The following is a 27,430-nucleotide window of genomic DNA, read 5'->3' as shown; positions in this document are numbered from 1 at the left end:
CAGGGTTCCACCGGAGTCCAGGGTGGGAGCCCTCAGAAACCGCACCTAGCCTCCGGGGCTGAGCAGGTCTCAGAGAAGGGCTTGGACTTGCCCGGTGTCCCCCAGTGAATCAGCAGTGAAAACCCGCGGTTCCCCGTAGCTGAGCCAGGATCCATATAATTTCAATTGCAGAATCTGTTTATGTCCTTGAAGCCCCTCCCACCGTCACACGTAGCCAGCTGGACAGAACTCGTCCCCACCACCCAGGGTGTGGCCCAGAAGGGAGATGGGGCGGATTCTCATGGGGTCCGGCTGCGACCCTGGGCCAGAGAGCACCTTCCCGCTCTCACTTGGGTCACAGATTCCGCCCTGGACGCCAAGAACTGCCCGCTGGGCAGCTGCGAGTGGCCAGGACTCTGGGCCAAACGCTGCGGAATCCTGGCCTTTGTGCAGGGTCGGGGGTCTTCCTGCGGGCCCCCGGCCAGGAAGAGGGCTCTGGGGATCCTGGGCCGGCGCGCCTTCAGCCTCAGCCTCGGGTATCCCGCTGGAGCGGCTTGATGGCCCAAGGGGGCTCAGGAAGCTTCGGCCCAGCCCGGGGGCCCCCTCCCGAGTCTGTCCTTTCCGAACCGCCACGCGAGGGCGCCCAGCGCGACAGGGGCCACCTCCTGACCTCCACAGAGGTCCAAAGGCACCCGGGAGGGACGCCCGGCCATCACTCCACGGGCGAGGTCGCTCACCCAGGGAGAAGGGCGCCCCAAAGTCCAGGCGCCCTCGGAGAAAGTCGGCGGGACCAGTGCTTGCGCCGCAGCCCCCGCCCACCGCAACTTTGGCGGGCGGTCTCGGGGCAGGAAGTGGGGGGGGGAGGGCGGCGCTTGGGACGCGGGGAGGTGCCAGGCGAGTGCTCCGGCCCCGCCCCTGCCCCGCCCGGCCGTGGCCGCGCCCCCTGCGCCCCCGGCGCCCCGGAGCACGGGAGCCGCGGAGTCGTCTAGTCGCAGCGCCGGGCGCGGAGACCTCGAGCGGGGCGAACAAAGCGGCGGCGACGCGGGCGCCCCAGGCCCGGGACGCGCGGAGCGAGCGACCCCGCCGGGCCTTTGTCTCGGGCGGGGCAGGAGCAGCGGCGGCCGCGGGGCGCCCCGAGCGCAGAATGCGGCGCCCGGCGGCGGGGATCGGGGAGCGCTGTGGCGGTTGGCGGCGTGGAGCCCGGCCCGGGGCCCGCGGGCGTGCGTGTGTGTGAAGCGGGGGTCCGGCGCGCTGCCCCGGCCCGCCCCGCGGGCCGCACGTGGGCGGGAGCGGCGGCCCGAGAGCAGCCCGGGAAGAAGGAGGAGGAGGAGGAGGAAGAGGAGGGGACGCGCGGCGGCGCAGCGGGGACCCGGGGCCGCCCGCACGAAGCCCCGCCCCGGCCCCGAGCCCCGCGCGAGCGGGCGGGATGCCCCGCGGCCGCCGCACTTTGGCTCGCGCGCTGCCCTGAGCCGGTCGGGACCGCGGGCGCCATGGAGCAGTGGCGGCAGTGCGGCCGCTGGCTCATCGACTGCAAGGTCCTGCCGCCCAACCACCGGGTGGTGTGGCCCTCGGCCGTGGTCTTCGACCTGGCGCAGGCGCTGCGCGACGGGGTGCTCCTGTGCCAGCTGCTGCACAACCTCTCCCCCGGCTCCATCGACCTCAAGGACATCAACTTCCGGCCGCAGATGTCCCAGGTGAGCGCCCGGCGCGGCGGGAGGGCCCCGGGCTTCGGCTGTCGCGCTGCCGGACGCGCGGACGGAACGCGGGGGCTGGGGCGGCCGGGCTCGGGGACGCGGGCAGGCGGCGGGAGGGGCGATGGAGGGAGGGCGGGACCCCCGGCCTTGGACCCGCGACCTCGGGAGGCGCGAAGTTGGCAAAGTCCCTCCAGCCCGGGACGCGCCGCCGCCGCCCGCGGGCACTGCTCGGGTCCCGGGTGCGCCGGTTCCGCGGTCTGCGCCGCCCGGGATGGGGGAGACTCCGGCGTCCGGGCCCTGCGCGTGTCCCCTCCGTCCCCAGGGAGGCTGCCGAGCCCGGTGTGCGCCTCGTGGGGCGCATCCTCGGGCCTCGCGCCTGCCGACCGGACTCCGGAGGAAGAGCGGGCGCGATCTCTGCGCCTGCCCGGGGCGCGGCTGCAGGGCTCGGGAGGGGCGCGGGCCGGGAGCCCTCGGGGCCAGAGGGAGCCGGTGCGCCCCGGGCACCGCCCCCTCGCCGGCCTCCGCCTTTCAGGACCCGGGTTCGGGTCGGGCCGCGTCGAGGATCCCCGGGGCCGGACCACTTGGCGCCAGTCGGGGCCCCCTTCGCTTCACCAACACCCCCGCCCCTCCGTCGGGTGCTGAGGGTGGCCTTTGTCGCGGCGGAGGCACGCGTGCGGCCGCAGGGCCAGGCAGGAAAATGTCTGCCCCGCTGAACGGAGCTGCTTTTCTTGGCCTCTTAAAGGGAACTTGGTTAAGACTTGAGCAGAATCGAGGCTTCCGTCCTGTCCTCTGGGGGTCTCGGAATCCTTATCAGGAGCAGCTTAGAAGAGGTGGGGGGAGGCAGAGGGAGTGCCAGCCGGGTCCAGCCAGCACCTACGAGGTGCGACCCTCCAGTGGGCTCGGCCGCTCCTCAATGCACGCAGCAACTCCACGTGGACAGGGACCATTCACCAGTGGGACGTGGTGCCCGGGAAGGAGGGAGAGTGAGTCACCAACCGTTCCAGGCTGGGCTGGGAGGCCACTGCCCTTTGGCGGTGACTGCGTTTCGTAGGAGACTGGGCCTTCTCTGCTGAGTTGGGGGCGCCGACAAAGGCCAGCCCTGAGGGGAACGCCGCCCTCCCACTGCATGATGATTACCCAATTACCCAGGAGTGCCAGGGCCGGCTCAGCAGGAGCCCTCAGGGACCTCCCTGGAGCCAGCCCCTCTTTCTGCAGTGTCAGGTTTGAGTGGCAGGGGTGGCGGTCACGGCTGCAGAGGGCTTCCCCAGATCTGCCCTCTCACCTGTTCTCAGCCCCACTGGGACTGGGAAGTCGACTCCATCTTCTGGTGGGAGAAACTGCGGAGATGGGCAGCTGTGGGGAGCAGGGCTGGGCCTCGAACCAATGCAGTGGCCTTTGATATGAGTTGCAGGGGCTGCCCAGGCTGACTTGCTCCAGCTGGATTCACGGCTGCTTGCAGGCTGTGGTTCAGGGCAGAGGCAGGGCAGCTGGGTCAGCACAGAGGAGGCTTGGGAGGAAGCCAGCCTTGCCTGGTGGACTCGCCCCGCTGTGGTTTGGGAAGATGGGAAGAGGTGGGGGGCCCTGGCTGTGGCAGGTGGCTTGGCTCAGCCCCTGCACTGGAAGTTCGAGTCTCTGGAACCATCGGCCAGGCAGCAGTACTGACCCTAACACAGGCCCCTTGAGCCCTGCTGTCGGGTCGGTGGAGGGGTGTCTAGGGAGCCTGCAGCTGGGCTGGTAGAGGATGTCTAGGGGCCTGGGCGGTAGGAGGCCCAGATGAGTATGTGTCTGTGTGGCTCTGGGCTCTGACTGAATCCTGGTACTGTCCCATCCCAGGTAGGTGATGACCTCCAGTGCCTCAGTTTCCCCATTTGTGTCATGAGAAGAGTCATAGCAGTTCCCTCTTAACCATGCTGGAGGATTTGCTGAAGGCAGGCACAGAAGGCACGCCCTTAGCACAGTGCCCGGAAAATGAACATCACCTGGCCCCTGGCACGTTTTGCCCTGTGTAGCTGAGGGCAAGCTCGTCCTCCACTCCTCTGTCTCGTGGAGGGTGGACCACCTTTGGTATGGCTGTTGTCTGCACAGGGACAGCTGCAGGTGCTCCCTTAAGCCTCACATTGGCTGTGACGGCCCCATCTGCACATTCACACGTGGAGAAACCGCTTTACCTCGTCTGGCTGCATAGGGGTTGGGAGAAGGACTTCATTTCTCTGTCTGGCTGCTGTCTGTTATCTGGGAAACTCACATTTCTTTCTTTCCTTTTTTTTTTGAGACGGAATCTTTCTCTGTCTGGAGTGTGGTGTCGCCGTCTCGGCTCAATGCAACCTCCACCTTCCGGGTTCAAGCGATTTGCCTGCCTCAGCCTCCTGAGTAGCTGGAGCTACAGGTGTGCACCACCATGCTCAGCTATTTTTTTTTTTTTTCCAGACAGAGTCTTGCTCTGTGGCCTAGGCTGGAATGCAGTGGTGCGATCTCAACTCACTGCAAACTCTACCTCCTGGATTCAAGCAATTCTCCTGCCTCAGCCTCCTGAGTAGCTGGGATTACAGGCGCCTGCCACCACACCCGGCTAATTTTTTGTATTTTTTTTGAGACGAAATTTCGCTCTTGTAGCCCAGGCTGGAGTGCAATGGCGCGATATTGGCTCACCCCAACCTCTGACTCCCAGGTTCAAGTGATTCTCCTGCCTCAGCCTCCCAAGTAGCTCATATTACAGGCATGCATCACTATATCCGGCTAATTTTGTATTTTTAGTAGAGATGGGGTTTCTGCATGTTAGCCAGGCTGGTTTCGAACTCCCAGCCTCAGGTGATCCCCTGGCCTCGGCCTCCCAAAGTGCTGGGTTTACAGGCGTGAGCCACCATGCCTGGCCGAAACTCACATTTCTTAAGGGGTGAGGATGAGGGAGGGAAGATCTCATCTTCACCCATCGTGGTTTGGGTCGTGGAAAAGTCGCATCTGCCCTTTCTTACCTGCCCTGCTGTGGGCCAAGCACAACGCTAGGTGGGGGGTGCCGCCTGTGTTTGGTAGGTGAGGCCGTCAAGGTTCAGAGGGCTTGAGTGACTCCCCGCTGCCCCCAACCCACCACTGCCTCTCACCCAGATCAGTAAGCGGCAAAACCAACACAGGGATTGCAGTCTCCCTCCCAGGACTGTTTAAACAGATGGTGACTTCGGCCGTTCCTAAGCTGCTGTCTTGCGGACTCTGAGACATGTCCCGGCCTCCTTCTTGGGTTGTCACGGTGCGTGTCTGTTTTCATGGGGTGGCTGGGGCTGGGGGTAGGGGCCTGTGATCCCTGGCTGGTGAGTTGCAGGGCCCCTTGAGAGCACACTGGGGAGAGTCTCCCACCTCCCTGCCAGTCCTGACATGTCTGGCCTGGAGGGCTCTATGACGTTCCTTCCTTCCAGAATTTCCCCTGGCTTCTCACGGTGGCACCCTCGTTTCAGAGGACTTGGGGCACCCCTCCCACGTTGAGCTTAATCTAGGCAGGATTGTTTGCCCTGATGGAGCGTCATACCAATGTGCATTTATGCAGCATCTGCTGTGTGCAGAGCCGGGGACTCGGAGGTGGCCACAGAGATCCCTGTTGCCCACTCGCTCATCTCCTCTCAAGCTGGCAGGATCTACTTTATTTTATTTTTTAGCCAAAGTGTCTGGAAGCCCCGTGGGTTTAATTAAACTAATTGCCACAATATGCCGACCCTAACAAGAGACCGGGTATGTCCGGAGCAGCTTCGGTCGGGAGGTCCTGAGGTTGCCTGTGCCAGCATCCGCAGTTTGCACCATTAGGGCACCACCCGCCCAGCCTCTGACTTGCCCACGTCACCCTGGTGACCTCCTCGCCATAAAACAGATCAGGGAGCCATTGCTGGGACACCATGCAGCGGCTTGGTCCCGGTGTGCCAGAGCTTGCCTCCCACCTCCACCTCAACCCCCCGCTCCCTGCCTCTTCCCGGGACACGCTAGCCTGGAGACGTTTTTGGCACCCCCCTCCGGGGCCTTTTCTATGTGTGCAGTCATGAGCCGTGCCCTTGCTGGAAGACGACCTCTCCTTCTAGCCCGGTTCTTCAAGTAGGAGCTGGTGTAGGGGCTGCCTCCCCTTGGCAGCCTCCTTGGGTTTCACCCTGTTCCCACCCTGTCCTGCATGTGCTTCGAGCCTCAGTCTCAGCCCCCAGTGCCCCAGACGTCTCTCTGGCCTCGTTCTCTCCACGCTTTGTTTCATTACATGGTACCTTTGTTGCTCGTTCTGCAAAACTCAGCGGCCAGGCAGCTGGAGGGTGTGAAGGGTGATCCTGACGAGAGACCGAGTATTTCTGGAGCACCTTCATGTGGCTGCCCTCCTCCAGGTCTGCGCCCCTCCAAGGCAGGGCCACGGCTGGGCTTGCTCCTCTGTGGGTCCCTCGGAACCCGGCGTCCCTCTGTTCATTTGCCCCTTTGTCCCTCTGTGCCTTCATTTGAGGAATAATTCCTGAATCCCTGCCACGTGCCACACGGGCTTTGTGCCTGCGAGGGAGGGAGAACAGGCTGGGGCTGTCCCCGCTGTCATGAAGCTTCTGGTCACACAAGGACCCCATCGGATGTTGATGAGGTGCTTGGTGACTGAAAAGCCACATGGAAGCCCCGAAGGGCTCCCGGTGCCAGCAGAAGGGGCTTGGCTGGTGCGGCTGAGGTCCAAAACACAAACAAAGACATTCTCCTCTGTGACCACAGCACCGCTGTCTCCATCCAGCAAATGGCAGCAATCCGTGACCCGGCCACTTTTCCACAATTGTCCCAGCATATGCCCTTCACAGCACAGAGCAGCCTCGCGACCCTCTCCGTCAGCCTGGTGCTGTTACTCAGCCTTTCTTTGATGTTAACGACCTTGACTCTGGAAGGTTACAGCCTCCTCTGGTTACAGAATGTTCCCCCATTTGCAGGGTCAGGCCACGCACCTGTAGGGGCCCAGCACAGCCTCCACGTGGCATCCTTCTCGCCTCCAACTAGCGGGTGACGCTGGGCTTGATGTGCCCTAGTGAGAGTGATGTGTGTAGTTTCTCTGCTAAGGTGGAGTTTGCTTGATTTCACTGTAAAGTTACTTTGTTTCCCTTTGCTGTTAACACTTTTTTTTTTTTTTTTTTTGGGTGGGGGACGGAGTTTCGCTCTCATTACCCAGGCTGGAGTGCAATGGAACACATCTTTAAAGAAGATACTTTGAGTCAGTATCCGTATCTTGACACTTGCTTCTTTTCTCCCTCCTTTCCTTCCTTTCTTTGTCCTTCCCTGGTAATCTCTCTCTTTTCTTCCTCTTCTTCTCATCCCATCTCTGCTTTTCTTTTCCCTCCGTCCCTCTCTCATTCCGTCCCTTCCTGCCATGTTTCCAGTTTGGATTACATATAGTTTCCTATTTTATTCCATGCCTGTAACCTGTTACCATCATTACTTACGCTGATGCTCGTAGAGTCTCAGGTTTGACCAGTGGGAACCGTGTCACACCGGGCTGCCTGTGTCTTCGACTCCTCCTCCTCGTTCTCTAAGCTGCAGAGGACATGTGAGTCCTGTGCCTGACTCTCTGGCACAAGATGTTCCAGACCCCCCTGCGTTGTCATTGTCCCAGCTTAGGAATCAGCTGTTTGTCCGAGGAGCTCTAGTGGAGACGGGTATTTAGAAGGCAAGATCGCGGCCGGCTGGGGTGGCTCACACCTGTAATCCCAGCACTTTGGGAGGCCTAGGCGGGCAGATCATTTGAGGTCAGGAGTTCAAGACCAGCCTGCTCAACATGGTGCAACTCCATCTCTACTAAAAATAAAATACAAAAATTAGTTGGGTGTGGTGGCACATTCCTGTAGTTCCAGCTACTCGGGAGGTTGAGGCAGAATTGCTTGAACCGGGGAGGTGGAGATTGTAATGGCCTGTGATCATGCCATTGCACTCCAGCTTGGGTGACAGAGTGAGATTCTGTATCAAAAAAAAAAAAGCAAGATCGGGTGAGGTGTGCTCAGAGCTGCTGGGGTGTTCCTGCTTCCAGGTGCTCTCCGTGTTCACACCTGGGGAATGTGTGTGTGTGGTATCTGTGTATGTGTCTCTGTATCCATATGTGTCTATACATGTTGACGTGTGTATATGGGTGTTTTCTGTCTATATCAGTGCTGCCAGATAAAAATATAACGTAAGCCACATCAATATTTATAGAATTTTGGTGGTTGCAACAAAAAAGCAAAAAGAAATGTGTAGCACTAATTATAATAATATATTTTACTTAACTGGTGATTTTTTTTTTTTTTTAGACAGGGCCTCCCTCAGTCGCCCAGGCTGGAATGCAGTGGTGCAACCTTGGCTCATTGCAGCCTTTGCCTCCCGGGTTCAAGTAATTATCCTGCCTCAGCCTCCTGAGCAGCTGGGACTACAGGCTTGTGCCACCACTCCTGGCTAATGTTTGTATTTGTAGTAGAGATGAGGTCTTGCCGCATTCGCCACGCTGGTAACCTATGCATTTTTTTGTTGGTGTTATTGGTAGATGGAGTCTTGCTCTGTCACCCAGGCTGGAGTGCGGTGGCATAATCTCGGTTCACTGCAACCTCTGCCTCCCGGCCTTGAGCAATTCTCCTGCCTCGGCCTCCTGAGTAGCTGGGACTACAGGCATACACCACCATGCCTGGCTAATTTTTGGGGGTTTTAGTAGAGACAGGGTTTCACTGTGTTGGTCAGGCTGGTCTTGAACTCCCAGCCTCAGGTGATCTGCTCTCCTCGGGCTCCCAAAGTGCTGGGATTACAGGGGTGAGCCACCGCGCCCAGCCCACCTATGCATTTTCAACAGAGACATTACTGCTCCCGAGGGAGCAAAAATCAAATCTTTGGGGATAAAGATACATTATTAATATTGATTACTTTTAGAGACAGGGTCTCACTCTGTTATCCAGACTGAAGAGCAGTGGTGTGATCATGGCTCACTGCAGCCTCAAACTCCTGGGCTCAAGGGATCCTCTCGCTCCAGTCTCTCAAGTAGCTGGGACTACAGGCACGTGCCGCCGTGCCCAGCTAAGGTTTTAATTTCTTGTAGAGATGAGAGCTTGCTGTCTTGCCCGGGCCTGTCTTGAACTCCTGGGCTCAAGCGATCCTCATGCCTTGGTGTCCCAAAGTATTGGGATTATAGGCGTGAGCCACTGCAGTCAGCAGAAATCTTATTTTCACGAATAAACTACAGGTGTGCAAGCCACACAAAACACAGAGACAGGCCGGGCACGGTGCCTCACGTCTGTAAGCCCAGCACTTTGGGAGGCCGAGGTGGGCAGATCGCCTGAGGTCAGGAGTGGTCAACATGGTGAAAACCCGTTTTTACTAAAAATACAAAAAATTAGCCAGTGTGGTGGTGCACACTTGTAATTCCAGCTACTTGGGAGACTGAGGCAGGATAATCGCTGGAACCCGGGAGGCGGAGGTTGCAGTAAGCTGAGATCACGCCACTGCACTCCAGCCGGGGCGACAGAGTAAGATTCCATCTCAAAAACAAAAAAATAAAACAGGCCAGGCACAGTGGATTATGCCTGTAATCTCAGCACTTTGAGAGGCTGAGGTGGGTGGATCATGAGGTCAGGAGATTGAGACCATCCTGGCTAACACGGGGAAACCCTGTCTCTAGTAAAAATTAAAAAAAATTAGCTGGACGTGGTGGCACGCTCCTGTATTCCCAGCTAGTCAGGAGGCTGAGGCAGGAGGTGGAGATTGCAGTGAGCTGAGATTGTGCCATGCGCTCCAACCTGGGCATCAGAGCGAGCCTCCATCTCAAAAAAAGAAAAGAAAAGAAAAAACAAAAAACCCGCAGAGACAGTGCATCTGCAGTATTAAAATGCAGGAGATTAGGAAGTATATCTGGAAAGACTCCGTGTGGGGACAGTAAGGAAAACGAGGTGCCAAACCCTCATCTTGTGAGCACTGCTGTTCCTGCTGGCAGCGGCCGGGGAGCACGGGGTAGGACTGGGGCGGGAGCCCTGACTGTTAGTGACAGGGACTGACTGGGAGTGGCGCTTGAAGGCTGTGCTGAGCAGAATCCCAGGCTCGGGCCTGGGGTCAGCAGGAAGGACCCTGGAGCACAAGGAGGGCATAACCTGGCGTTGGTGAAGAGAGAGAGCGTTCTGTACTGAGTGTTGTGATGGCAAAAAGCCTGGCTTTGGCGTGGGCCAGGATGAGACGGGGCATAGAGGGAGATGCTGGGTGTGAGGTGTGGAGGCCACCGTGAGCAGTGACCCGAATCTGCCTGTGGTTTGGGCCTTGGAGATGGGTTGGGGCCCCAGGATCAGGGCGGTGGAGTCTTGGAGGCGGGACCTTGTGCTGGGCCAGGCGTGGGTGACCATCTGCTCTACCCCCGAACTTCTGTTGAGCCCTTTCTTGCCATGAGACCCGGGGCATGCGATGTCTCCTCCCTGGAGGAAATCTTCCCGCACTTTCTGGTAGGATGCTGGTCCTGGCCTGGGTGGTGGGCAGTGTGATGCCCTCTTTTGAGACCTGTGGGGACACATGTCCGTCCCTGTGTCCTGGCGATGTCTGTGGGCTGTGGCTTCCCAGTTTGAGGGGTGGGATTCCCAGGACAGCGTTGGCAACCTGGTGGGGCCAGTGTGGGAGACCCTGGCTTTACGCAGAGGCCCAGACCCGAGTCCCCAGCTGAGGCCCTAGCAGGCCTCCCTCCTGACTGCCCCCTGAGGTCATCTCCTTCCTTCCTGGTGTCCCAGCCTGGCCACTGCCGTCTCTCTCTGAGAGTTGGCGGCGGCAGATGTTCCAGTGCAGGGATGGATAGTAAATATTTTAGGTTTTGTGAGCCAGACGGTGTCTGTCACGACTAGGCAACTCTGCCCGTGCAGCGTGAAGGCGGCCCTGGCTGGCCTGTGAGCGGAGGAGCACGGCTGTGTGCCAGTCACATTTATTTTTGTAGAATGAAATTTGAAATGTATATAATTTTCACATTATCGTGAAATATTATTCTTATGCTTCCTCCTCCACCTTGCTCAACCATTTAAAAATGTAACAACCTTTTCTTGGCTTGCAGATGTGCAGAACCAGGCAGCGGGCCCCGCGAAACCAGGCGGCGGGCCCTACGAAACCAGGCGGCGGGCCCTACGAAACCAGGCGGCAGCCACAGTCTGCCGAGCCCTGTCCTAGGTTTCCCTCTTGCGGCCTCCTGTGCTGCTAGCCTGGCCTGGCCACGTGTGCTGCAGCCACACACGATTTGGCGCTACTGCCCTGGAGGCACCAGCCCTGCCTGGTGTTGCCTCCGTTGAGTCTCCCTGGCCCTTGGTGCCCCAGCTTCAGCCACACCGGCCACCTTTCTGTGCCTCCCAGCTCAGGGCCTTTCCCCTGCAGTTCCCTGTAGGGAAACTTCGCCTGGCTCACTGCTGCTGTCTGCTTAGAGGCCTGTCCTGGCAGCCTCTCCTGCTCCCAGGCCCGCTCGGGTCCCTGATAAGGGCTTTCCCCTTCCGGTCCACACAGCTGGTTGCATTGACTGTTTGATTTGTATCGAAAGCCCTTGGTAGGGGCCAAACAGGAAGTGCTCAGTAAGAGCAAAGCTTTCTCCCAGGCCCTCTTTGTGCCAGGAGGCGGGCTGAGCACCTCCGGGACCCCCACCCCCGCCCTTGGGGCAGTATAGAGGGGCCTTTGCTCCTGATGGAGGCCGGGCTGCTCGTGTCTGGAAGGACACTGCCATAAAGAGATTCTTGGGAATGCTTGGAGACGCGACGAGCGACCCTCAGGGGTGGCAATGGGACCACACTCGCCTGCTCGGCCACGCTTAGAATCTTCATGGTGGCCACGTCCCTCCAGCTCAGCCTCTTGTCTGAAATGGGATGACCGTGGCCACCTTGTAGACTCTTGGAAAGACTTTTTTTTTTTTTTTTTTTTTTTTTGAGACAGAGTTTCACTCTTGTTACTCACGCTGGAGTGCAATGGCACGATCTCGGCTCACTGCAACCTCCGCCTCCTGGGTTCAAGCAATTCTCCTGCCTCAGCCTTCCGAGCAGCTGGGACCACAGGTGCGCGCCACCATGCCCAGCCAATTTTTGTATTTTTGGTAGAGACGGGGTTTCACCATGTTGACCAGGATGGTCTCAATCTCTTGACCTCATGATCCACCCGCCTCAGCCTCCCAAAGTGCTGGGATTATAGGCGTGAGCCACCGCTCCCGGCCTCTTGGAAAGATTTAGTGCAAAAAGTGTGTGCCTGGCGCCCAGCACAATTTCTACCTGCAGCAGGCCCCACTGAACGTCAGGACACGGCACCCTCACCCCGAGCCCAGCGGCTCACTCCCAGCGAGGGCATTGGCCCTCGCCACGGCCTGCCCCCGCCCAGCATCAGAGCAGGGTGCAGCGGGTGGCCTGAGGGAGTGGCTCTCCTTCCGGGGCTGCAGCCTCACTGCCTGCCTCTCCTCTCCTCCCCTCTGGCTGCTCGGGAGCTGAAGCCCTGGGCGTGCTGCTGGGCGTACCTGGCCACCGCGCTGGTGTATGGATGTGGTTGTGGTGACTGGTGCTAGTCTGCAGAAGGAGGCATTCTGGGGCGAGCAGAGTCAGGTGAACCAGATGGTCCTGCAACGCCGAAGTCTCAGATGGGGAAGGGGAGCTGCTAATAGTCACAGGAGGACTATGGGTGAGAAAGAACCTGCTGGTGACCCGGGACAAAGAAGGGCCCTCACCCTGTCTCCTGCTTCTCCCAAGGGCCTCCCGGGCTGGACCGGGCGGGAGGTGGGGCTCATGCAGGCTTTGCTCTTGGCCGGTTCCACAGCAGACTATGCTAGTCCTCAGCAAATGTGGTATTTAGATCCCTGGAAGCAGGGTGATGGCGGAGAACTTCCTGGAGGAGGTGACATTTGAGATGCCCTGAAAAGTAGATGGCTTTTGGTAGCTAAGGGTTGGAGGCAGGTAGCTGTTCTACAGAGAGGGTTCTGTGTGGCCAAGGGCTGGCGGCACTGCCACACGGCTTCATTCCAGATCATTGCTGGAAGGGGTGTTGCAGTTTTTGAAATCCGTGTTCCGGCAGCAGTTGGGGCAGAGGAAGCTGCTTGCCGGCAGCTCTGATGATTAGAGACGGAAGGCAGCAGCCGCCGCTCACTGCAGAGCTTGACCTGGCTGGCACCGGGCCACCTGCTTAGTGTCCTTCCTTCTGCCTTTCAGGGGATGGTGTTTCCCTGCGGCAGATGATGAGTCTGAGACCCAGAGAGATGTGTGATAGAAGGTTCCAGAGAGGTGGCCATGCCCCACGGCTGGCCGGGCAGCTGGGTGGTCATCAGCCTCTGTGGTGTCAGGGTCGGGGGCAGCACCCCAGTGTCCTGGGGAAAGATCCCGTGTCCGGGGCCCCTCTGCCCTGACATGCGCCCTTTCTCTGTCCTGGGAGGATTTGTTTCAGGACTGCCCAGCACTGGCACCTCCTCTGGTCCTTGGAAGACCCTGCGTGGCACCAGGTGGGGGCGGCTCTGTCCCGGTTAGTGGATGAAGGAGGGGACAGGTCCAGTCTGGAGGTCACACAGCTGTGTGGGGGTTGAGGCCCCGTGCCAGCCCTGGCGCGTCTCTGGCCTCTGGAGTGCCATTCGCTCCACCCCTCCACCAGCAAAATGGGCCCTTGGGTTGGTGGGAGGTGGGGAGATAGAGTGCCAGGTGCCGGAGTCCAGAGATGGCCCCAGGGCTGACTGGCTCTGCCCTCTGGCCATATGGCTTCCGGGCCTGGGCCTCCTGCTCCTGGGTGGCTGGCGGCCCAGCCTGTGTTCCCTCCACTCTGCCCTCCACTGCACTCTGTTTGCCATGCACCGCTCTTAGCATTGAGCAGGAGAGGCAGAAACCCTGTCCTGGTGTCGCTGGCTTTCCGGGCCACAGAATGAGGATGAATGGAGAGAGGAAGATGGCACTTTCGGATGAGAGAGAAGGCAGGCGGGAGGCAGGGCCGCCTTCAGGTGACTGGTAGGCTCCCTGACAGGTGCCAGGGCGTTAGGGTGTGCCGCTGGCACCGCCTTCCCTCATCACTGGCACCTGTGCTCCCCGAATGCTGTTTCAACTGAGTGAGTTCAGCTGGGGCCTGCTGGGGAGCTCGGGGCCCTGGCGAAGTCAGCTGGCTGACAGCAGGAGGTCCTGTGGGCCAGAGGTCAGCGGCGGGGCTCCGCGACACGGCCGGAGGCGGGGCTGGGCCCGGGTCAGCGCCTGGCTGCCTGTCCTCCAGGCTCTGTGTCTCTGCGGCAGGAAGTCTGCATCGGCTCATCCTCCCGGCCTGTCAACATCCTCTGTCCGAGTTCCGGATGGCTGCGGCGTCGCTCCTTCCTGCTGCCCTGGAAGCTGAGCTGTCCTCATTCAGCCCCTGCCTGGGGACCCGTCTGCTCCGGGCCTGGCCTCACGTGTGGTTGGGCATTGGGCGGCCGACACTTTTCTGGGGTGGAGATGGCACAGCACTGAGCCCTCCAACGCCCGTGTTCAGATTCTGCCTCAGCGTGTCCTGGCTGTCCCGTGGCACCTCTGGGCCCTGCCACCTCCTCTGTCAGAGGGGCTAGAAGCCCCTCTCAGGGGTTGGCTGGGGACCTGGCTCTCAGCCAGGTGCCTGGCAAGTGGGAAGTGCTTGGCTGACGTGCCCCCCATCCCTGCAGGGTGGAGCCATGAGTCGCCTCTCCGACACCCCAACCCCAGGACCCTCCATCCCAGGACACCCCCACCCCAGGCACGGAAGCTCTTTGGAGGCCTGAGTGCCCCTCCGCGTGTGCTCAGTCGATGCTGCTGCGGTGGGTGCTCCGGGACCTTCAGGCCTGCTCTCACACTGGGGTCAGGGGCTGGCTGGAGGAGACCCTAAACCCAGCGAGCGCCCCCGCCCTGCCCCAGTCAGCCCTGAGGAGCCCCCTTCTTCACCGGGGCAAGCCCCATGCTCAGGTGCCTGATTTTTGGTCTCTGGAAGCTTCTTGTTCAGAGGGACTCTGCCTGGAGCTACAGACACTGGCTTCTGAATCCAAAAAGAAGCAAGCATAACAAATACAGGGCCTTGGAGGGGGCAGGTCTCAGCAGTGGGAGGGGAACTCCGGGCCAGACCGAGCGGCTGCACCCGAGCGGCGGCACCCCCGAGCGGCGGCACCCCCGAGCGGCGGCACCCCCTAGCGGCCGCACCCCCGGGCGGCGGCACCCCCTGGCGGCGGCACCCCCGAGCATCAGCACCCCCGGGCGGCCGCACCCCCGAGCGGCAGCACCCCCTAGCGGCAGCACCCCCGAGCAGCAGCACCCCCGGGCGGCAGCACCCCCTAGCGGCAGCACCCCCGAGCAGCAGCACCCCTGAGCGGCCGCACCCTGAGTTAGGTCTCCTCGTGCTTGGCGGTTGCAGGTTTTGCCGTCCGCGTGCTGCTAGAAACACGGCGTTTCTGTTTTGTGGGGTTCATTTGTCAGTCTTTAAAGAGTTTTATATAAGGATGAAGAAAAACCACCTCAACAGACCCAGTCCTTGTCTTCCTGGGCCAACGTGACCTTGAAGTCAGAGTATTTCTGTTGGTTTGTTTTGTATTTTTGGTTTCAAAGGCAGCAAGAAAACAGGATTCCTTTCTGTTTCCCGCCAGGAGCTTGCTGGCCATGGCCTTCCCAGGACTGGGGAGTCCATCTCCAAATTTTCTCAAGGGCTCGGAGCCCCGTGTTCTTTGAAATCTGCGTAGGGGTGGGGAGGGGGTGCTTGTCTGTCTTCTGTTGTCAGGGGGCTTTTAAAAATGCCGTGTCGGCCACCTCTAGGGTCATCCTCCCGCAGGGGGATCCTTTCCGCAGCCGCTGCAGCGGGATAGTGTCCTCCAGCCCCCGATGGAGGAGGCAGCCTTGAGATCCCCCGAGTGGACTCTGGGACCAGCATCCTCCAGCAGGCGGGCCAGGGAGGGCAGTCTCCCCAGCCCCGCCCAGCCCTGCCTCTCCTGGCCTCACCCGCCAACGCCATGTGCCTCTCTGTCCCTGGTCTTGGACATGTGTCCAGTTTTCAGCCTCATTTCTTGGATCGTCACATTTTCTCATACACATAGGACATCTCCAGAGGCAGGGGGTGCGGGAGCTGCGTGCCCCAGGGCAGGTGGACGCCCCATCCCCTTTGCCACCTGAGGGGCAGAGGCCCGAGGCACTGAGCCACCTGGCCTTGGCTTGGCCTTCCTGACTCAGGAGCTGCCCCTTGGCTGCTCCCCAGAGTTCTGAGCCTACCTTTTGGGTTTTCTGCCTTGTTCTGTCCCCCAGCGTGTCTGGGGTTGGCGTCTGGCAGGGCTCCGGGCTGTGTGTTGAGGTGCAGGTTCTGGACACTTGCCTGCAGCTCCAGTGCCCCACCTCCCAAGCTTGTCAGGAACCAGAGGTGCCGGGTGAGTGACAGCTGTCGTGGATGGAGATGGACCGCCTGTCATGTCACTTGCCTGGGTGAGTGACAGCTGTCATTCATGGAGAGTGACTGGCCCCAGAGCCACTGCCACGTGTCCCCGGTGCACAAGGTGCCTAGGCAATCCTTGTCTGGCGACACTTTGTGTCCCAGGCCCCTGGGGTGGCAGAAGGTTCTGGTCTCTCATGTTCATGAGTGTTGCATCCTGAGACCCTCCTGCCCCCTGTGACTGGGCCATCTGTACCTCCCTCCTCCAGGCCCCAAGTTATCTTTCTGCTGGGACAGGAGAGAGAAACGATCCCACAGTCATTTTGGTGAAAGACAAGAGCCCCTTCAGATCTGAGCTGTTCCATCTACAGCTGCTGGGCTGCTCCACCAGGCACCCACTGGATGCTGTAGGTTCCGAGGGCTGCTGGAGGTCCTCGTGGGATGCTGGGGGTGGGGGCCTTGCTCTGCCTGAAGTCTCTCTCGGTTTTATTTGTTTTCGTTCCAGAGCTGGAAGGAGGCAGGCTTGGGGCAGGGCAGCTGGGCGTGGCCTGGGCCTGGAGCTGGGCCGGCTGAGGTCCCTGTCTCTTGGCACCTCGGCCTCGCCGCGTCGTCGCTCACCTCTGGCCCAAGTCCCTGGCTGTAGGCGAGGCACAGCCCCGTCCCTGGGATGTCCAGGCACAGGGCAGTGTGGTTAGGACCTGGGACTGGAGTCCTAGAGCCGCTGACACTGTGTGCTTTTGAGTTTGACCTTCCTGGAGCCTCAGTTTCCTCCTCTGTAGGATGGAGATGAAAAGAATGGCTTCCTCCGTGGATGGATGGAGCACCCACGCAGCGTCCGTTATGCAGTGGAGTATCAGTGTCTGTGGATGAGCCTGGAGGAGGGGAGGAAGCCAGGCCCAAAAGGGCAAGTCCTACGCGATTCCCTTAAATCTTCCGGAACAGCAGCTCCCTCGAAGAACAGAAAGCAGATGCGTGGCTGCTGGGCGAAGGCACTGGGGGGAGAGTGCTCGTGGGCGTGGGGGTCTGGCTGGGGGTGGGGCTGAAAAAGTTCTGGAGCGCCATAGTCCTGAAGGTTCTTGACACTGCGGACGTATTACACTAAATGTCACTAACGGTGAGGTTTATGTTATGTGAACTTTACCACAATTAAAATAAATAGCCTGTCCCTTGTGGGGACATCAACTCCCACCCGGGGCAGAGCCCATCTCCTCACTAGGGCTCCAGTCTAGGACCTCACTGTCTCCTCCTCCCTCCAGGGTGAGGCCAGGAGAGGCAGGGCTGGGCGGGGCTGGGGAGACTGCCCTCCCTGGACTGCCAGCCGGAGGATGCTGGTCCCAGAGTCTGCTCGGAGGATCTCACTGTTGCCTTTCTGTGGGAGGATGACCCTGGAGGTGGCCAACATAGCATTTTTTTTTTTTTGAGACAGAGTCTCGCTCTGTAGCCCAGGCTGGAGTGTAGTAGCTCCATCTCGGCTCACTGCAACCTCCGCCTCTTGGGTCCTGGTTCAAGCCATCCTCCTGCCTCAGCCTCTGGAGTAGCTGGGATTACAGGTACGCACCACCATACCCAGCTAATCTTTTTGTATTTTTAGTAGAGACGGGGTTTTACCATGTTGGCCAGGCTGACCTTGAACTCCGGACCTCATGATCCGCCCGCCTCGGCCTCCCAAAGTGCTGGATTACGGCTGTGAGCTACCGCGCCCGGCCCTAACACAGTATTTTTAAAAGTCCCCTGGCAACAGAAGAAGTATGGGAGGATTGGAGGAGGCACCTCTGCCTTCCTGGGCCCGTCTCTCCATGACAGATATTCAGAGTTCTGTTCTATGACTGCACTGGTGTAAAGGTGAATGTACAGGTGTGAGATATTTAGATACTCCCTTGGAGCTCAGCACTCTCTTGGGTCCGGGGCACTGTGTCTCTGACAGGTGTGAGATATTTAGATACTCCCTTGGAGCTCAGCACTGTCTTGGGCCCGGGGCGTTGTGCCTCTGACAGGTGTGAGATATTTAGACATTCCCTTGGAGCTCAGCACTGTCTTGGGCCCGGGGTGCCGTGACTCTGTGCTCCTGGGTGAGCAGCCCCGTGGGGGCTTCCCCTGGCCATACCAGGCAGGCGGGGGGCTCCTGGACTTTGGAGGGAGCTGGACTTCGTATTCTTTGTTTTTTCTCAGTTGCGTGATTTTGGACACATCACTTCTGAGCCTCAGTTTCCTCATCTGTAAATCGGAGCTGTTGCTGCTGCTGATAATAATACTTTCTGCGATACATCCCGTGCTTTGCAAGTTGAGGGTTTCATGTGAGTGACAGTCTCTGCCCAGGGCAGGTTTTATTGAATCCTGTTTTGTAAGGCTCTGAGGCTGGGTACCCCCAGAAGCAGACCCCAAGATGGGAGGTGAGCCAAGTGTGGAAGGCCAGGTAGGGAAGGAGAGAGGCAGATAGCGTTGATCCAGCAAGTTCCTGCTGTGGGCGACAGGCTTGGCCCACTGAGCGCTCGGCGAGGATGTGGGTTTGTGCTTAGCCCTCCCGGCTCCTGGTGGGGGAGACCGTGGACGTGAAGGGGTGCCGGGCAGGCTGGGGTGCACACTGCTCCCAGTAAGGAGATGGGCTCTGCCTCAGGCTGCTGGGAGTGGCTGAAATGAGACCTTCATTCCCCTCATTCTGTGAAATGGCCTGTTGGTGCTTTCACCAGCCTGGCTTGGCGTCAGCAGGAAAAGGCTGTAAAAGGGCCTTGAGGTGGACGTAACCTGCTCTGGGCCATGACGCACGCTGGTCTCTGCCAAGGGCATGAATCACATGAAAAGCCTTGCAGGAGGGTGGGCGAGGCCAGCTCCCCACTGTGCCACACGGGACTGACCTCGATGGAAACTGATGACCTGAGAGATTGGAGGTTCTTGGAAGACTTTGAGGGGCTGGTTGGAAAAGTGAGTGTCCTGCCTGGAAGTCCTGGAAGCAGGAGCCTTGTGTGCTTACCTGTCTGTCCACGGCACAGTGCTGGCGCAGGGCGTGTGTGGATTTTCTGAGTGGTGGATGGCACGGTGAGGAAGAGGACCATGTTAAGGGAGCTGTTTCCAAGTCCAACTTGCTCCACCTTTCTGAGCCTCAGTTTACCCATTTACACAGTAGGAAGGGGGTACACTCCCCCTTCCCCGGGTAGATGTGGAGTGGTGATACCCAACACAGGGTGCAGGCGTGTGCTTGGCCCAGCTTAAAAGCAGGCAGCACACGAAGGCTGCTGCTGGTGTGACCGCTGCCGCCCTGTGCCCTGGTCACCTCACCTGACGTCCACTCCCACCTGGCGAGTGGCTGCCTGAAGGGGAGGCTGGCACTTGGAGGGGCCCAGTGGGCCTTTCTGGCACCACCTCCCTGTTTAGGCCCTTGTGCAAGGGAGCAGAGTTGCTGTAGGGCTGGGTATTCATCCACCCAGTAAGTGGTTACTGACCCTACCCTGTGCCTGGCTCTGGGCAGACAGGCAGTCCCTGCTCATGGCCCAGGAGGACACAGGCAGATGCCACCCAGGCCGTGTGGAGGGAGTGTGAGGAGATGCTGGGCCGTGCCAGGAATGTGGCCAGCGGGTGGGCGGGGCAGGATCTGGGGCTTCCTGGAGGAAGTGGCCTTTTAGCAGAGCCCTGTGCGACAGTCGGAGTGCGCCAGGTGAGTGTGAAGGAGCGTCTGGAACAGGGTCACAGCTCCCCAGCCCCCACCTTCCTGGCTTGGTGATCTGGGGTCAGGACTCTGACCTGCTGGATCCTGCTTCCTCATCCGCATTTTCCTCCTGAATTGCCGTGCTGTTTTTCTGCCTTGTGGTTCTTTTCCAGCAGTCAGCTGAGTAGGAATTTGATGCTTATCCCGAGGCCTAGAGGGCCCTGCATTTTGTTTTCCTCCTCAGGGACACACAGATGTCCTTTCTCACGATGGGGGTATTGATGGCATCTCACCAGCCACACACTGGCAGCGTTCCAGGGACGAAGGGCGAGGGTGTCACCCTTGTGCGGGGCGTCTACGGTTCTCACCACCTTGATGACTGGAATTGGCAGGGAGAGTGTCGTGTTATTCTGAGGTCATCGTCCTTCTCTGCAGGGCGTGCGTGGGTTGCGCACTGTCAGTTTGTCCGCCCCGGCTTCTCTGGGTCTGCCCTCTATCTGGGGGTGGTTTTCTGCACTGCCGCCCTTTGCAGCTGGCCTTCCAGGGAGGGCCCCCCTCCAGGGTCAGGACCCCAGGCCTGTGACATAGGGATGCTGGGGTGACAGGCTAACTCGTCAGTCCCACCTGGGGAGGATGGGAGGGAGGCTGATGTTACCAAACACCAGAAGCCTGTTCTTTCCTGGTTGTGGGACTTTGGCCAGTTTCTGAACTCTGAGTTTCATGGTACAGCGCCAGTTTCTCCTGTGCAGAGTGGGTGCGAGGATGCAGGAAGATGATGCCCTGGGCGTGCTGAGTGCTGGGCCAGGTGGGCTGGATCCCTTACAGATGGTGGTATTAGGGACTCTGCATCTGTGTGCAGACAGGGGGGCTTGTCCAGATCCCCTGTGGCTGTGGGCCTTCCAGGGCCCTCCATGGCACTGGGCCTCCACTGCCTGCCGATTCTGGGTACCGAGCAGGGCAGGGCTCCCTGGGGATTCCTTACAGTTCCCTTCTCTCTCCGGGAGGGAGGCTGGTTGGTGAGCCAGGCAATGCTTTCCCCAGTGCCCGCCTCCTCTGCCTCCCACCCTCCCCTTGGCATTTCAAGGTGGTGGTGGGGCGCTTCTCCACAGAGTTGTGAGTGGGGAAGGCCACCCACCCCTCATCAGGCAAGTAGCCAGTGCCTAACTCAGGATAAGTGATGAAGGAAGATGAGTCCAGTCAGCACATGAGATCTTGAGCCACTTGCATCATGCCTGGGCCTCAGTTGCCTCATCTGTGAAATGGAGCCATCATTTCTGCCCCAGGCCTCCAGGAGTGGGTGGGGGAAGACTTGGGTGGGTGTCTGCAGTCAGGTGCCCCTCGCTGGAGTGAGTAGCAAGAGCTGCCTCCGCTGCCTTTGGGTCTGTGTGTGTGGTGACTCTTGTGGGAGGCCCTGCCGATGACTCCAGCTGCCTGTGCTCTGTGCTCTGGGTGACAAATTCCCTCTTCTGCTGTTTCTTAAGGGACACGTTTCTCAGGGTGGCTCAGGCTGGCAGGAGACCAGCCGCCCCTTGGCTACATATGTCTGCGGGAGCCAGCGGCAAAGACCATGTCTGCTTTTAATAATGACGTGGGTTCAGTAATGATATGGGTTTAATGACACGGGTTTTCTGCTGTTTTCTTTGGGTGCATCTCCATTTTTCTACATGAGCTAATGATGTATTGTGTTCCTGGAGCCTCCCCCACCCCTGCCCCGCCCTGGCATCGGGGCGCCTGGACTGTGAGATGTTCTTGGAGAAGGTTGGAGGGATGGTGCCCAGCAATTCCTGACTGTTTAGTTGATGGGAGCTGAGGGGCGTGCCCGGTGAGGACAGATGCCTTATCTGGGAGTGAATAACTGAGCCTATAAATCCAGGCTGTAAAGCTCACCTTTGGAAGCGGTCGCATGTGTGTTTTATGGGTTGGCTGATCTGTGTGGCCTGACTTCTTGGCAGCGTGATTTCTGGGACTTAGGGATGTGTGTCGGTGTGTGTGGCTGTGGGTGAATCAGAATGGCCTTTGGGGACAGGGATTGCGGCTTGGTCTGCCGTCCACGCTGTGTGACCTGGGGCGGAAGGCTTCCCTTCTGTGCCTGTCTCTGGCGAATCCGGGCAATGCCATCTGCTTCCTTCAGGTGGTTTTCTGCTCTTTGAAGTGACCAAGGGCTTGTGGATCCACAGTCCCCGGGCCTTTTTTGCCTCCAGAGGTCTGCACTCTGCAGGGAGGCTGTTGGACCAGGAGTTGCTCCTTCTGTTGGGGGAAGCCCTGGCCGCCTCCCTATCTGAGTCAGAACCCGGGTGGTGCAGGTGGCCCCAGGCTGTGGGTTTTGTTGAGGGACAAAGCTGGGGACCCATGACTGGCTCAGCCTGCACCCTGGCCTGGCTCCTGGGGCCCCCGTCCTGCCCTGCTCCTTTCTGAACCAGCCTGGACACTGCATGTCGGCAGCCTCCACATGCTGGTAATGGTTGCCCTGTGCAGTGTGAAGTGGGTGCTGGGCAGGGTGCCAGTGTCATGGTCACTACTTGCCTCCTCGGTGGGGCGGCTCGGGCACCAGCCTTTCTCTGGCATTGCCTGTCTGGTGGCCTGGGAGGTTTGGGCCAACTCCTGGGCACTCCTCTGCGTGTGGGTGGGCCATGGGTCCGGTTTTTAGACTAGAGGGTCATTGGCCTAGAACAAACATGTGCCCCTCCCGAGTTCCTGGGGCACAGTGGAGTCACTGGTCCCACAGTGCCTGCTTGGGGCTGCCCCTGGGCTGCTGGGGCGACCCAGATGGTTTTGATTAAACACCAAGGGGCCAAATGGGCCTGGCCCCCAGAGGCTTTCCCTGCCCCCTGACTGTTCTACCAGCAAGCTTTGGAGACTGAGGCTCAGAAGGCACACAGACTCTTCCTGAATTCGCCTGGGGCAGCGGATGGTGGGACTGGAACCCAGGGCTTCTCCGGTTAGACCTTGGTGTCCGCCCCCACTCCGGCCCCCGAAGGAGGTGCCGTGGGCTCCTGAGATGCTGGGACTTGCAACTGTAATAATTTTTTTTGTTTTTCAAAAAGGAAAAAGATAGAATTTTCACACACCACTCCCTTGTCATGCAAATGAAGCTTGGGAGAAACTGGCCCGTCATCTCTTTGGGTGTATTTTGTGGTAATTTAGCTGCTTAAACGAAACATCTGCTAACCAGGGAGAGCCAGGCTGTGGATTACAGCGGGAGCGCAGAGGTCATCTGCATTTGCTGTGATCGAGGAGTGCCTGCTAGGTCAGGGCCGCCCTGTGGAGGGGGCATTTGGCCCGAGAGGCTGTGGGGCAGGTGACAGGCCTGGGGCTTTGTGCTGCACCCCCGGGAGGGGGGCTTGAAGAGAGGCAGCTTTTTTAGTTGGTAGCTGCGCCCGAGGCTGGGGCTGGGCTCCGAGCTGGAGGCGCTGGGCCAGCGAGGCTGGGCTGAGGGAAGGAGCTGACCCCATCTCTGCAGCCCCACGTGTGTCTGTCACAGGGACCAGGTGCACTGGCCACAGGGCTGTGTGTGCGGTGGACAGCCTCATGATGGCCACCGCCACGCCTCCGTGGGCTCCTGGAGAACGGGCTGCAGGGGTGGTCAGGTGAGGTCCTGTGAGCCTCGGTGGCTCATGTGGGCCCAGATCCCTGGCTCCCAGTGAGCACTGAACATGGTGCAGTCCCCCAGCCTCCGCTTGGGAAACTGCCTTTTTACGAAACAAAACGAGACGTGGCAGGCAGGGGTTTTCATCACATCGCTCCCTGTGTGGGGTCATCAGGTGGGGTCCAATGTTGTAGGTCGTCCTTCTCCGGGCCTTCCTGTGCCCAGGGAGCTGAGGACCTGGCATTTGTGAGTGATGGGCCCTTAGGGCGAGGGAGAGATGGTTGACACCCAGTCTCTCCTTCAAGGAGGGGAGTGGGGAGGAGTGCAGCCATCGTGGGAGCCTTGGGTGGGCAAGGAGGGCGGAGGCCCAAGAGGGCAGGAGAGGTGGGAACTGAGGCCCGCGGTGCAGACTACCCTGTATGTCTGGTGGTGGCAGGGAGGCAGAGTCGGCTTCATCCTGGGGGTGCCAGGGAGCCTTGGGCAGAGTTGGTGTAGACATGGTGTGCTCAGATTTGGCTTTGGAAAGCTCCGCTGTGTCTGTACCGCCGGGACTGCTGGAGACGCAGGCCTGGCACCCCAGAGGCTGGGCGGAGGCAGATGGGGTGTCCAGGTGAGGGGTGGGGAGGTAAGTGGGCGTGGCGAGAGACGGATGCCCCCCCTGGAGCGCAGAAGGAGTGCATGGGCTTGGGATGGATTGGACTTGGGTGATGAAGAGGGTGCTGGGGGTCAGGCTTGAGCAGTGCGGTAGACACTGGGGCCCATCTGGAGTTGGCCCGGGGGGGCTCAAGTCTCCCATTGGCCGAGGTTGTAGGGATGTCTGGGCTCTCCCAGCGGCCTGCTTGGAATCTGCCCTGACCAGGGTTAGGGCTGTTTCAGCTCCACCCCTGAGGTTCCCTGGGTGGCCCTGGGTTTTCTGCTGCTCTCTCGGCTCGGTGGCGCTGACGCTGGTGGTGTCCAGAGTAGCTGAACTTGAAGGTGGGAAGTAAATGGTGTCGGTGAGTCTGGCCCCAGCCTGGGTGACCACACTTAGCAGCCTTTGGCATAGTCAAATCCATGGAGACAGATGTCTCTGGTTGGCACAGACTGAGTTCCAGATTCTCCCTCCTTCCCGCTCGTTGTATTCTCTGCCACGTGAGCAGCGCAGCCGTCAGAAGCCGCAGTGGGTCCGAAGGATGGAAGCAGGTGCCGACGCTCTGTCCTTGCAGGCACGGCGGGCACCGGGGGATCCAGGTCTTTGCGGAAATGTGAATCCCGGTATGTGGGATTCATCTCAGGTGACAAGACCGCTCTCACCAACACCCAGCCAAACTGCCTCAAAGACCAGCACAGTTGCCTGTTACTTTTAAGTGGTTTTTGCCTGTGGAAAGAGTGGTTTTTCTTAAAAAAAGGCACTGCCTTAGATTGATTTTTTGGGGGACTCGTTTATTGCTATTGATCTGTTAAAGCTTTAATCAGGAAATAGCCTCGTGGTGGTTCTGTTGAGGTGGAAATAGCTTCGTGGTGGTTCTCGGTGAGGCACATTTGCTGCAACCGAGGGTGGCCGCACTGAAGTGAGCCGGTGAGCCAGCCGGCCGAGGGTCTCGCCCTCCAGATGTGAGCTGGGGACAGGGCCCTGCCCCGGCAGGTTCCAGGAGTGAGCCCAGGGCAGACAGAGGACGGTGCCGTGGTCTGAAGCTATGTGAGAGGCAGAGGCCGAGGGTGGCTGTCTCTCCCAGCTGCCAGGCTCTGTGATGGGATGGTGTGCGGCTGGAGGCTGTTGCAGCCCTGAACCCCGCATGGTGTAGGCTTTGCTCTCTAGAGGACCGGCAGCTCCGTCCAGGCCCGCCGGGATGACCCCAGGGGTAGGGACCCTAAGGACCACGGGACTGGCCCCAAGCGCGTTTCTCTTCCTCTCCGTGGTGCGTGGTACGTGGGCGGGAGCAGAGCTCTGACAAGGCGTCTCTGAGCCTCTCTTGCCTTTTGGTGGGTTTTGTTTTTTTTCCCCACAACCTTTTAAAATGTATTATTTATTTATTTAATTGGTACATGGTGATTACATGCTGTTTAGACGGTACGTGTGACTCTTTGATACACATGCACCGTGTGTAACGATGAAATCAGGGTCATCAGGATGCCGTGACCTTAGCATTTCTTTGTGTTGGGAACTTCTCATCCTCTCTTCTGGTTATTTTGAAATATACGCTAAGTTATTGTTGACTGTAATCCTCCTCCTGTGCTTCTGAACACTAGAGCTGACTCCTAATCGCATGTTTGTCCCCATTAACTGAGCTCTCTTCACCTCTCTGCTGCCCCACACGGCCTCTGACGTCCATCACTCCACTCTCTGCCTCCGTGAGATCAACTTTTTTAGCTCCCATGTATGAGAGAGATCATATGATATTTAGCTTTTTTGTTTGTTTATTTTTGAGATGGAGTCTTGCTCTGTCGCCCAGGCTGGAGTGCAGTGGTGTGATCTCGGCTCACTGCAACTTCCACCTCTTGGATTCAAGCCATTCTCCTGCCTCAGCCTCCTGAGTAGCTGGGACTACAGGCATGCATCACCATGCCTGGCTAATTTTTGTATTTTTAGTAGAGATGGGGTTTCACCATGTTGGCCAGGCTGGTTTCAAACTCCTAGACTTAAGTGATCCACCCGTCTTGGCCTCCCAAAGTGCTGGGATTACAGGCGTGAGCCACAGTATGCGGTCCATAGGGTAGTTAGCTTTCTGTGTCTGGCTTTTTTCACTTAACAATGACCTCTAGTTCCATCCACGTTGCTGCCATGACAGGATTTCATTCTTTTTCATGGCTGAATAGTATTCCATTGTGAATATATGTCACATTTCTTTATCCATTCATTCATTCACTGATGGATGTTTAGGTTGATTGTGAATAGTGCTACAGTAAACCTGGGAGTGCAGCTATATCTCAAATACTGGTTTCCTTTCTTTTCAGTTTTCTCCCATGCAATATAATGTTAGCTGTGGGTGTGTCATACATGACCTTTATTGTGTTGAGGAGTGCTCCTTCTGTACCTAGATTCTTGAGGGTTTTTATCACGAATCGATACTGAATTTTGTCACATGCTTTTTCTGTGTCTATTGAGATGGTCACGTGGTTCTTGCCTTTCATGCTGTTGATGTGGCATGTCATGTTTATTGAGTGCTGTATGTTGAGCCATCCTTGCATTCCTGGGATAAATCCCATTTGATCTTGCAAAGGGATCTTTATATTGTGTTGTTGGATTTGGTTTGCTAGGATTTTGTGGATGATTTTTGCATCATTTAGGGTATTGGCTTAGAGTTTTCTTTTTATATTGTGTTAAAATGTATTTTTTTTAATGAGACGGAGTCTCAGGCTGTTGCCCAGGCTGGAGTGCAGGGGCAGGATCTCGGCTCACTGCAACCTCTGCCTCCTGGGTTCAAGTGATTCTCCTGCTTCAGCCTCCTGGGTATCTGGGACTACAGGCGCACACCACCATGCACAGCTAATTTTTGTATTTTAAGTAGAGATGGGTTTTCACCATGTTGGTCAGGCTGGTCTCAAACTCCTGACCTCGTGATCCACTTGCCTCAGCCTCCCAAAGTGCTGGGATTACAGGCATGAGCCACCGGGCAAGGTCTAAAATGTATTTGTTATTATATGTATATGTATATTATATGTATATGACATTCATTATAAAAAGCATACACATGCAAAAAAACATATATGATATGTACATGTAGTTTACATATGCGTGTAGATTATGCATTAGATATATATAATTATGTAACATATAATCTGCATATTACATACTTGCATGTATTTTATATATGCGTATATTTTATATAATGCATACATTATGTAATACAAATGCATGTGTATCATATATACAAATGTAAATACCTATATTTGTGTCTATATATTTGTACAAATGTAATACATGTATTTGTGTGTGCTTATGTGTGTTTATATATATCAGGGCTCACTGCAGCCTTGACCTCCCAGGCTCAAGCTGGTTTCTTGCCTCAGCCTCCTGAGTAGCAGGGACTATAGGCATGTGCCACTATGCTTGGCCAATTTTTGTATTTTTTGTAGAGACAGGGTTTTACCATGTTGCCCAGGCTGGTCTTGAACATATGTGTATATATATAAAGTTTACTAGTCTTCTTACCACCTAGAGGAGAGCTATTTACATTTAATTGTGGGCACCCCTGTTTGATCTACAGAACTGGGCTGTGGTATATTTTCCATTTGTGACTCAGCTTT

The 27,430-nt window shown here is 58.1% G+C and overlaps 1 protein-coding gene across 4 annotated transcripts in view; it reads left to right on the top strand.

The window, feature by feature from the left end:
• The first annotated feature begins 1,423 nt into the window (after window positions 1-1,423).
• VAV2 (vav guanine nucleotide exchange factor 2) overlaps window positions 1,424-27,430 on the top strand; it is a 227,217-nt gene continuing 201,210 nt past the window's right edge. For 2 of the 4 annotated variants that reach the window (XM_064371734.1, XM_064371732.1), the window contains exon 1: window positions 1,424-1,673. In XM_064371734.1, the coding sequence (XP_064227804.1) occupies window positions 1,470-1,673 (204 nt within the window). In that variant the 5' untranslated portion in view covers window positions 1,424-1,469. The remainder of the gene's footprint in view (window positions 1,674-27,430) is intronic. The other 2 variants (XM_064371733.1, XM_064371731.1) reach the window with 1 other exon arrangement.

Source organism: Aotus nancymaae, unplaced genomic scaffold (assembly GCF_030222135.1).
Source record: "Aotus nancymaae isolate 86718 unplaced genomic scaffold, 86718_ANA_hifiasm-v0.15.2.pri h1tg000158l, whole genome shotgun sequence".
Taxonomy (NCBI): Eukaryota; Metazoa; Chordata; class Mammalia; order Primates; family Aotidae; genus Aotus; species Aotus nancymaae.
This window is presented reverse-complemented; position numbering and strand designations above follow the sequence as displayed.